This window comes from Typopeltis vanoorti, chromosome 20 (assembly GCF_054136105.1).
Source record: "Typopeltis vanoorti isolate ZY-2024b chromosome 20, IOZ_Tvanoo_1.0, whole genome shotgun sequence".
Classification (NCBI taxonomy): Eukaryota; Metazoa; Arthropoda; class Arachnida; order Uropygi; family Thelyphonidae; genus Typopeltis; species Typopeltis vanoorti.
In genome coordinates this window covers 37,561,555-37,573,910 of record NC_143568.1, presented here as the reverse complement: position 1 = coordinate 37,573,910, position 12,356 = coordinate 37,561,555, and the positions used below count along the sequence as shown (strand labels likewise).

Genomic DNA, 12,356 nt, shown 5'->3' with positions numbered 1-12,356 from the left:
GAGACGCTGTATCAGTGAATGAATTTAAAGAGAAATATGATAAACACTGTTTGAAGTGTAGTCATTGTGTGTCTGTGGCAATGAATCTTGGTTATCTGGAGGTTCCTTTGCAGTACTACTACTACTGCTACTACTACTACATATAATAATAATAATAATAATAATAATAATAATAATAATAATAATAATAATAATAATAATGATAATAATTATTATTAATGGAGACCTCCAATGAGTCAGGATCTCATTGAGGGAGGCAGCATGCTACATGCACCAGCTATCATATTTGTTCTTGAATTCATTCACACTGCTTACACACACAACATCCATGGCAATTCATTCTAATCACGCACTACTCTATGAGCGAAAAGTGTAGCTCTCACCCCTTTCTTGACTACATTCATACTCTGTTTCCAAGGGTGCCCTCTCGTCCTTTCCCCACCCTACATAAAAATGAAAAATTCCATCAAATGAAATCCTATGTAACCCCTTTAGAAGTTTGTAAGTCTCAATCATATCACCCTCTTTCTCCTGTTTGCTAGTGTGTGCAGTCTACAAATTCTCAATCTGTCATCATAATCATAATTATTATTATTATTATTATTATTATTATTATTATTATTATTATTATTATTATTATTATATGGGTATCTCCATGGAGTCAGAAGTCTCATCGCGAGAGACCTCAGCTATCAAAACAATATCTATCACAGCTCTTCATGAACGCATTTACAGACGAAGCACTCATAACTGAGTTAGGCAATGCATTCCATTTATTCACCACTCTTCAAGCAAAAGATCTAGTTCTCATACCCTTGTTAACCACACTTTTCCTTAATTTCCAGGGATGACCTCTTGTTCTTCCATCACTATCACACAGCTGAAACATTTCCCCTGCATCATTCTTATAAAAACCTTTAAATAATTTAAATGTTTCTATCATATCTCATCTTCTCCGCCTATCAACCAATCTCTGTAATCCACAAGCTCTCAATCTATCAATGTTGGGAGCATTTTTTACACCACTCACCAACTTAGTCATTCTCCTCAGAGCCCTCTCCTCCAATTCCTCATCTCCAAGGAATCCAGGCGACCAGACTTGAGTCTGGTATTCCACAATTTTGATATTTCTAACAATCTCCTCACTATATCAGAATCATAAAATAGTACACTGATACGTTATCAGATTTATTTATGTCAATGCGACGTAAATCAGTAACAACGAAAAAAAAAAGGGTTCCGAATCATTACTATAATAGCTTTTCCCTTACTCGTTATATGCCGTATATATCAGTGATTAAAAAAAAATAAATTGTCCTACATGAAAATAAGCTCAAGCCCGGTCTGCACCTTTGATCAATTAATAACATTTGAGTGCAATGGCGCTGGTATCGCAGTATACGGGAATAGGCCTAAATGTGGCTTACGTTGCTGTCATACCATTTTTCGTATATTTGTAATTAGTAATTTAACACAGTTTTCAAATGGAACTACCGAAACCTCCTCAGGGTACGAAATGTCATGAAATAAGGATAAGGAAGTTTATTTTTAAGCATATTTTAAATTTAAGGTTTAGTATGTTTGATAGCTCTCGGAAGCAGAAATCAATTATGATTCTAAGTTTTTATTCACCAAATACGATTACCACTTTGCTATTATTATTATTATTACACTGTCATGCTTAGACATTTTTTATAATATGTATAAAGAGAAGGTTCGTTATATGAATATAAAACCGATTTTCTAGAATTGGTTGAGTGGATTCGCGAGTTGGCCAGTAGTTCTAAATATGAATGATGAACCCTGAAATTATACACATGTTTTTATGAAGTGCAGATTCATAACTTTTAGGGATTCCGAGCATTTGCCATTTCTTTCTATTTCTTTTCAGAAATCCTGTCTACACGACATTGTTCAGTCTGTATTGTAATATTTATTTTAATCAAATTTATACTTTTATACATGATTTTATATGTGAGGCGATAGTTTGATTACCCATACCAACAATATCCATAGCATTTGACTAATAGTATTTTAATACGAGTTTTTGAGGAATGAATGGTTTCCTCCTTATACTACAGGAAATTATGTTTATAAATTAGGAATTATTTGTATCTAGCTTATTGATTGATTGATTGATAGATAGTATTTAGATTTACAGCTGTCTGGAAGTTGCTATATATGCCACCAAATAGCGAAATGATTATGAGCAAGGTGGTTTTCCATTGCCTTCTTTGTTTTATATATCCCATGACTGTAGCCTGTGTGTTCATGGGGCCAATTTGTCTGCTTGCAGGATGAAAAATCCCAGATAAACTGGTGGAAAAAACCTTGCAGTCCACACCCAAGACCGGCTAACTTGACTATGACTGAGAAAGATCCTTAAGCTCTTCACTTTGTCGACGGCAATAACAACTTAGGACACTCCTTCTCCAGACATGTGGTTGTGAAGCACATAGCAACTAAGCTAACAGCGCAGACTGTATCTAGTTACGACTACATTATTTTACTGCTTTTCAGCTGAATCTAAGTTAAACAATATACATGTGGCAAGATTTTTTCTTCCCAAGACTTGGATTTTTTATCTTCAAACAGGTACAGCCAGAACATATGCAATCCACATACATACTTGCTTCATAGACTTAGTTACACTGGCTGTGATCTGCACAGTGATATCCTTCAAACCACACTTTGTTAACTTCCAAGTGTGTTCATTTGTTCTCTTCTCATCAAAAATATATTAAAATTATATGGAAAAAATTCTGCATCTGTCCTATAAAATCTATTTTAGTAATGGATATGTTTCTATCATATTCCCTGTTTTCCACCTGCTAACTATATTTTGTAACTTACAAGCCTTCAGTCTGTAGAGAAGACCTCTCATGGTCATTTCTTTCTGGATCTTTACACTTCCTCTTTCTAAGAACCGAGGAGACCAAATCTGTGCATACTTCAGATGTGACTGTCAAAGCTTTATGGAGATAATAATAAATTCTTTATTCCTGTTGTACATCATCCCTAAGTCTCTAGCCTCATCAATTGCAGTACAACCCCATCAGTGTAATATGCAGCTTGTAATAAAATTTTTACAGGTTTTCATACCCTTATATTTTTCCACATTGAACTGATACCCATAATCTTTACTTAACAAGGTCAATTTGCTTAAATCATCCCATATATGTTTTTTTTTTCCTTTTTTTTTCTTTCCCTTCACCCAATTAATGTGATATTTCTCTCAAATCATCCCTGGTCTCATTAACATACATGTTAAATAGCAACAATTCGAGTATAGATTGCTATGGCAACCACTGGTTATCACCTGCCTCCTTGATTTTGCTCTAACATTTACCACTCTTTGATATCTTCATAACCTACCCATTTCTGCATATTCATTCCCATTTCTTCCATTTTACATAATAGATTTCCATGTAGAAACTCACAAATGCTTTTACAAAGTTCACCATTATCATGATATAGACATTCCCTTTGTCTAAGTCAGTTGTCACTTTATTATAGAGAGAGAGAGACAGAATAAATGACTAAGGTCAGACTTATCTTTTACAAACTATGCTTCTCCCACAGCCGCACCCATACAGTATCATATTTCTGTCCATCCATTCCGAATTCTAGCTTCAGCCTTTCTTATGTGCTAATAACTCCTGAGATACTGATCAGTCTATAATAAATTTAGTTTAATCCTTTCATATAATTTCCATAATTTAATTTCTCTGTCTTGGAAATTCCTTTATGTGAAGGAATTGTCTTGCCCTCTTTTTACGATAGTGTTGAAAAACACCAATGTCTCTTATGCAGAGACATATGAAATAGTGTGGTTAGATTGCTGGCAATTCTCTTGCACCTTTTTGTAATATAATCAAATGCTGTAGCCATATTTGCATTGAGATTTCATGCCATCCAGTCAGAATGCATTCAGTCAAGGTGCCCACAACAGACTCGGGTAATAACCTACCACTCTTCAAGCAAAACATTTAGTTCTAACACCCTTGCTAACTACAATGGAGTGCATATTCTTCTCTTGCAACAGTTCCTCTTATCAGTCACTGATTATATCTGCCATTAAAGTTATCTATCTTTTTATTTGTTCCGTAGTGAAAGAACACCTATGGGATTTCGGATTTCATTTTGGACACTTAGCTAATTTGCTCTCATCTGATTTTCCTTCCTTACCATACTGGCCTGTATTTTGCACTGCTAATGAGCCTACTGATTACATTTCTCTTTATGTTCCAACCACAACATTTCTTTCTTGATGCACCTGTTTAATGATGCCACTCATCTGTTTTATCATCAATTCTTATGTTCTTTGATTGTCACTTTGTAGTGAGAAATAATTTATTATTATTATGAGCTACTTCTGGTTGGCCGAGTAGTTAGCATATCTGCTCTCCAGCTAAGTGGCTGTGGCTTCGAATCCCAACATGGATGTTTGTGATCGTTTTTGACCTTCATTCAGACAAATATATATGCACCCTTCTCCCATAAGTCACCATGGGAGAAGTAGACTCAATCCTCCCACAATGGTAGAGGCCTTTACCCCAGCAGCAGCAGGGAAGTTACAGGTCGAAATTCATTCATTCATGAGCTACTCCAGGAGTCAGACTCATTGCAGGAGGCCCTGAACGTCATGCCAAACAGGATCCAACATTTGCACAGTATCTGTCATATTTAGATTTGAACTGATTCAGTCAAGGCACCCACAACAGACTCTGGTAACCTTCCACTCATTCACCACTCTTCAAGCAAAACATCTAGTTCTAACACCCTTGCTAACTACACTCTTGCTCAGTTTCCAAGGATGGCCCTTATTTCTCCTACCACCAGACCTGTTTTGAAAAATTTCCTCTGTATTGAGTAATTTGTATGTCTCAGTAATATCACTCCTTTTCTGCCTGTCAACCAGTTTCTGTACCCCACAAATCTTCAACCTGTTCTCGTAAGGTTCATTCCATGGACCTGCTCTTCAGGAAGTAGTCAAGATGGGGGTCTTATCAAGGCTCAGTAAAAAGGAATACCCTGCTCTTGTCTCTTTTTGTCAAAGTATTCCTCAGTAACCAAGTAATCTGATGAGCTGCTTTAGCCACTTTTGCTATGTGCCCTCTATCCACTAACACTCCCATCTCTGGATGGGATTCAATTTTCTGGAGTATAGCTCCATCAATGTGGTATATAGCGGGTAATCTTTTCGACCAGAATGCATAATCTTACACTTTGCCACATTAATCCGACATCCATTCTCCTTTACCCAGACTGTGAGTCTATCCAAATCATCCTGCAAAATTTTAACATCATCTGTATTAACTATTGCTCTACCCAATTTTGCATCATAGGCAAACAACTGACAGTTCCTCTTGGATCCTTTCGTATATCATTAATGTACAAATTAAATAGTAGCGGCCAAAGAAACAGAGCCCTGTTTCATGCCACTACTCACAGGCCTTCTTCTGGACTCTCTGTTCTTGAGTAAACTACTCTGATATCTCTCCATCAACCATCCTCTTATCCACCTCACCAACCCTATATCCATCCCTATGTGCTGCAGTTTATTGATTAGAATTCTATATGGTATCTTGTTAAAGGCTTTTGCAAAATCCAGCAGTATCACTGTATTATAAAACATGAGCAAGTTAACACAAAGAATTAAATCATTTTTTGAGTAATTCAAAGAAAGAATAAAATCTGTACTTATTTGCTGCCATTTGCCAATCTAGTAGTGATTCTGTGGGGATAGAGAAGAGAGATTATTTCTCCTTTGTAAAGAAACAAAGCAATAATAATAAATTCTGAAATTTTTATTTAAATAGGAAAAAAATATAATTTTTTAAAATGTAATTTTGAATTGTAATACAAATTAAAAATTTGAATTGTCATTATTGAAAAATTGAATATAATTTATATTTTGTTAATAACTGTAAAGAAAAATGATAAACTCCAATAAGCATTTTGTTATTCTCACTCAAAAAAAAAAAAGTCTGTTTTTGTCTTTGGTGTACTTTGCTTTGCAGTTCACTGCTTATGATTTCATTCTTTTGTTTTTATATTATAGAGAAAGTGGATAAAAGCACACCTTTCCAAAATCAAATGCTAAGAAACAAACAAATTTGTTTGTTTTGTTAAATTTGCAATTTAATGCATGGGTATTTATATTAGCATTACTGAACCTTTGACACATAATGTATTAACAAACCATTATCATCAAGTTCCTGACATTTACCCTCAAGAGGTGTACAGGATATGATAGTACTACATGAAAAATTTTCATCATTACTAACTTCCTATCTACAATTTTCCTCCAAATCACTCTGTTACCTGTCAAGGCTCCAACATTGTCAGATCTTATATTTCTATCTTCTAAGGCACTTTTTACCATATCAATCCACCTATATCTTGGTCTTCCTCTGGGTCATTTTCCTGCCAACCTGGCAGAGAACACTTGTTTTGCTAATCTTTCTTCTTTCATTCTGTTTAAGTGGCCATAACACCTGAGATAGCTCTGCTAATGCATTCCTGGATGCTGACAATGTCAAGTTCTTTTCTAATATCCTTGTTTTTAATATGATATTGCCATTGATGCCATCTGTTCAGGCTCCTAATTTTTCTCAGCACTCTCATATCTGCAGTCTCTAGTCTTTGGTCAAGTGTGTTTTACTTCTGAATCTGCTATCAGATCCATAAGTTAAAATTGGTTTGAACACTCCCTTATATATAGCTAATTTAGCGTTTGGCTAATTTCTCTCTTATGCCATATAAATTTATTCATTTGACTTCCTACCATACCAGCTTTGTTGATCCTGTTGTCTATTTAATCTACCATCGTCATTAAAAATCGTGCCTAAGTAGCTTAAATGTTTTACTTGTTCTATAACTTCTCCATTCACAATATTGATATTTTCAGTGCTTCTGCCTATTTTCATTGTCTTTGTCTTGTTATTGCTTACCTTTATACCATATCTATTACAACAGTTTAGTCAGCGAATCTTGCAGACTTCCAGCACATTTATTTAGAAGTAAAATATCATCTGCATAAAGCAAAGACCTAAGATTAACATCTCCAATTTTGATATCAGGTTTAATACCACTTTCTTTCATAATGATCCATATAGATAATGAATAACAGAGGGGATAATGTAGATCCTTGTCTCACACCAGATTTAACATTAAACCATCTTCCTGTACTTCCTTCAATTCTAACTGTTGACTTACAACTCAAATAAAGACTAAGTATTGCTTGATATAATGCCCCATTGACACTATATACAGATCTACAGATCTACAAAACCTAAATACAGACCTTTGTTATATTCCCACGATTTCTCAACTATTTGTCATAAAGTGAAAATCTGATCCTGACAGCCTCTATTTGGCCTGAATCCAGCTTGTTCTTCACCATGCTTTTCTTCCACACTCCTTCTCAACTGTTTCTCAAGTATACTGGCATAAATCTTACCAGGAATACTCAGTAGAGAAATACCTCTGTAATTCTCACATTCAGTTTTATTTCCCTTTTTATATATGGGTGCTATGAGAGTTCTACTCCAATCATCTGGAAGTCGTCCCTCTGAACTATGTAGTGCAGCCACTGCAAGACTTTTATACCTCCTGGTCGAATATCATCTACTCCAGTTGCCTTTCCACATTTCAGACTTTTAATGGCTTTTTCTACTTGAAGCATGGATATGTATTCCTGATTGCATACCTGGTCAGTGTTTTTTATCACTGTGCTGTCATCACTGCTTGTTTCATTTAGTAATTTTTCAAAGTAATTATTCCATACTTCAAGGATATCTTTTTCTCCATTTTCATATCACCTTTATTATCTCTGATTCCTTTTACAGCACTCTTTCCTCCATTTCTGAACTTCAACAACCTCTAGAATATCTTGCCACCTTCTTGATATTTATTTTCTATGTTCTTACCAAAGTCATCACATGACCTTTGTTTAGCTTTCTTACATTTGTCTCTGTATTCTCTAAGAGCACAAGCTGACTTATTTGCCAGGAACTTTTGAAATGCTTTCTTCTTTTCCTTTACTGCCTCTTTAGTTTCCTGTGTCTACCATGTAGTTCTGATTTTTCTATCCTTGCAGGCAACCTCATTACATGTCTATCTGGCTGAATCAATCGGGGGTTTTTTCAGGGCTTGCTACTGAATCTCCAACGTTTGGTTCCTGTTCTCAAACTCTTTCAATTTTTCTTCAATAATGTTTGTATATTTTAGTCTACAGTTCACATCTGAGAGCTGCTCAACTTTTATTCGCTTTAAAACTTTCTTACATCATCTTCTTTACAACACGAAATTCAATTTTATCCTGCTCATGACTAAAATGTCATTATCAACAATAACATAGTTAGTGAGACTTTGCTTATTCCTTTCCTCTTCTCTCCGTGTGAATTTGTGCACATTTTTATGTTGGAACATGGTGTTAGTAATAACCAGTCCATGTCCTGAACAGAAATCCAACAGGTATTTGCCATTATTATTAGCTTTGCTCTTTTCTCTTTGGATACTTTTTATACAATTGTTTCAGAATAAAATTCTTTTTGGTAAGGAAATGTAATTGATTCCTCAACTTAAGCTACTCAATTTGATTAGGTCGGGTTTTAAGAGTTGCTTGAATATCTTTCATACTGATAGTTATCATTCTTGCCTACTAATGACAGAGAGATATCAGGAATGAAATCAAGGAATTGGACCAGAATTATTGGTATTAGTGAGATCTGGTTGACAGAAGGTGATATCTTTGCAGGAATATACAAGGGTGGTCTGAAATGTCCTCGGCCTAATAATGAAAAAACATTTATAATTTCAAAATTATTTTTATTTTTCAACATAGTCTCCCTTAAGACTAATACATTTATTCCAGTGATGCTCCAGCACCATTATCCTGTCCCTGCAGTGGTTCTCAGTAAGATCTGCAAAATACCCCTCTACAGCTGCAGTCACCTCTTGATTCGAAGAAAAACGCTGATCAGCAAGGAAGAGTTTTAGTTTTGGGAAGAGATAGAAGTCAGAGGGAGCCAAATCTGGGGAATCTGGTGGATGTTCCAACAATTCATAGTGCAGATCCCTTAATTTTCCCATTGCCAAAACACCTTTGTGGGCAAATGCATTGTCCTGATGAAAGATGATTTTTTTCTTCTGCAAACTGGGTCTTTTCTGATGAATTTTTTCATCGGGTCTGGTTAAAAGATCGGAATAGTATTACCCAGTTATTCTTTTACCCTTTTCAAGATAATAAACAAAATGCCCTTAGCATCCCAAAACACCGATGCCATGACTTTTCCTGCTGATGGACACCTTGTCTTCTTTGCTGATGGACACCTTGTCTTCTTTGCTGCTGAACAATAGTCTTTTGTCCACTGTTTTGACTACTGTTTGGATTCTGGTGTGTAATGGTGAATCCAAGTCTCATCCATAGTAATAAATGGATGCACAAAATCAGTTTTATTCTTGTTAAAATGCTCCAAGCACTGTTCAGAGATTTTCATGTGAGTGCGTTTTTGATCTGTTATGAGCAAGCATGGCACTCATCTTGCACAAAGCTTTTTCATATGCAATTCTTCATGCAAAATATATCCTACACGTTCTTTTGAAATGCCCATAATCTCAGCAATTTCACACACTTTGATCACCAGCCATCCAATACCATATCATGCACTTGATCAATGATTTCTGGTGTCGTTACATTTTTTGGACATCCTTCACATGGATCGTATTCAAGGCTAGTACAGCGATGTTTACTTGGCAGCCCATTTCTTAATTATCAAAATGAAGGAGAAGAGTGCCTATAGACTTTTATGAACTTTGAATGAATTTCTTTTGATGTTAAACCTTCTTTCACAAAGAATTTTATAACCGCATGATACTCATTTTCATTCATTTCAAGGGATACAGACAACACTTTTGCTTCAGACAGCTGTATAAAACAAACTACTTGATGGAATGACTTGCAATTTGACATAGATGCTTATGACAGACGTACCAACTTAGAAAAAAAAAAAACTTCCCAATAGTGTTGCCATCTATGATCAAGGCCGAGAACTTTTCAGACCACCCTCGTAATGCAATACATAAAGTTATCAGGAAAGACAGGCAGAATAAGAAGGGTAGTACTGCTAATGATTCCTGATCAATTGAGTCCAACTACAGTACAGTAGAGATGATTAGTAATGGAAGTTGACTGTACGAATAATCTAGTCAAAGGTTTGAGGCTGTTTGTGAAGTAGAGGTTTGTAGGATACAGATTAGGGTTGGCTGAAAGGGCTATGAATGAACTTCACAGACAGATTAACCCTTATAGATTCAAGAAGGAATTCCATTATTGGCAGTTTCAATTATGGGGTTATGACTAGGAAAAAAGTATGCTAGATGAGAGAAATAATCTAGTTACTGAGGGCAACTTCCTTAACATATTCATACTGGGCTGTGTCTTGTGTTGTCCCTTCCACATTTTGTGGGCACATTTTTATAGAGCTTTCAATATATAATGCATGCCAGTTTTTTTTTTTTTTTTTTTATTAAATTTCATTTTTTACAAACATATTATTATTTATGAATCTTAATAATATAGAAAATCTCAAATCCAATTTTATCTGATTACAAGTTATGTGAATCTTTGTTTGCTTTTGAAAATTTGCTTTATATAAATTGGTTGGTTACTACACCCATTGATTGCATTATGAATGAGCGTGACCACATAATTTTTGCACCTGAAAAGCTAGACACTGTATTTAGCATTACTTAAGTTTGGTTTGCTTGCTCTATACAGTATAATGTGTGTGTGTGTGTGTGTGTATAGGGGAGGAGGTGTTTTTCACTATACAGTCCCTTTCATTCCATTTGTCTAATTAATTACATCAATTATCACTAAATACAGTACATAGACTAATTATCTTTGTACTCCATTTAGTGATACAATAAAACTTCTTTGTTTTGCTTGCATTGTGCAGTATCGTTTTTTTTTTTCCACAGTACAGGACATTTTCATTCCACTCTTCAGGAAGAATAGGCATAATGAGTAAAAATCTGTTTATGCTTATCATGAATGTGAATATGTATGTTTAGAGATCACAGGATGACCTATAATTCATTCTCCCTACAGCAGCTTATTTGACACGTGCATAATACCATGGCTCTATGAAAGTATTTCTCTTCACAACTGTTCTTACTCTTCCTTATATGTGCCAATCATTTTCATGCAATTGATGTCTCATTAATGTCATTTCACATATTTACACCTTTTAGTAATTTAAATAATGTGAATTCAACATAGAAACACAGCATTTGAAGAATACCAGAAAGCCTTCAACAGAGTCTTGAGGAACAAACTGTGGACCATACTCAGGAATGTAAACATTCCAAATCAGTTGCTTGTAGCATCTGATGTATCAAAACAACCAAATAGGTCTAAGACTCAATGGAAATCAAAACACAGAGGAGTTCATCAAGGATGCCCAATGTCACCACTCTTATTTAATATCTATATAGATGAAATAGTAAAGAAATGGAGGAACATTATAAAACCAGTAATTAAACTGGATCATAGAACTGTACTTAATTCTTTTTTGTTTGCAGATGACATGATAATCATAGCAAGAAGTGAAGAGGAACTTCAGAGATTAATATACTCCTTAAACATAATTGCTAAAGAACTTGGAGTGCAAATATCACCAGACAAAACAAAAATCATGATTTTTAAGGGCTATATTCAGTCAGAAGTAAATTCATAATTGAAAATAAAATTTTAAAACAAATTAACTGCAAATACCTTGGATGTGCTGTATCATATACAAAAGAAGCTGACATTGATATAAAAATTTCAAAACTTTTTAAAGATAATAGGGATAATATTTTCAAATCTAACAAAGTTCAAAAGTATACAGGCAGCCCCCGGTTTACGGCAATTCACAATAACGGCGGTTGCCTGTGCGTGCTTCCTTACTGTAGTGTGGTTGACTGAGAAACGATGCTAGCAGGCACTCTAGTGTTTGAGTGTTTACCGAGCTACTACGACGTATATGTATCAAACCTAGTTTTAATGTTGAATCTACCTAATTGTTCTATTCATTTTTTTACGTACATATGTATTTAAATTGATAAAGTAAGTAATTACATACCATGTCTGATAATAGAAGTGCAGAAAAATTATCAGAACTTGATGTTAAGAAGGCATGGAAATCACTCGCACTTGAAAAGAAGATGGAGGTGATTCGAGCAATGGAAGATGGGCAGACATGTGCTAATGTCTGTAGAAGTATGAACTTACCTCCATCGACTGTTACTACAATTATGAAAAATGCAGATAGAATAAAACAGTCTGCGCAACAATCTACGGCAGC

The 12,356-nt window shown here is 35.0% G+C and overlaps 1 protein-coding gene across 2 annotated transcripts in view; it reads left to right on the top strand.

Annotated features, from left to right (window-relative positions):
* Positions 1-1,383: 1,383 nt before the first annotated feature.
* scaf6 (SR-related CTD associated factor 6) overlaps positions 1,384-12,356 on the top strand; it is a 251,811-nt gene continuing 240,838 nt past the window's right edge. Inside the window, exon 1 of one of the 2 annotated variants that reach the window (XM_090409796.1) lies at positions 1,384-1,509. In XM_090409796.1, the coding sequence (XP_090265922.1) occupies positions 1,485-1,509 (25 nt within the window). In that variant the 5' untranslated portion in view covers positions 1,384-1,484. The remainder of the gene's footprint in view (positions 1,510-12,356) is intronic. The other variant, XM_090409797.1, reaches the window with a different exon arrangement.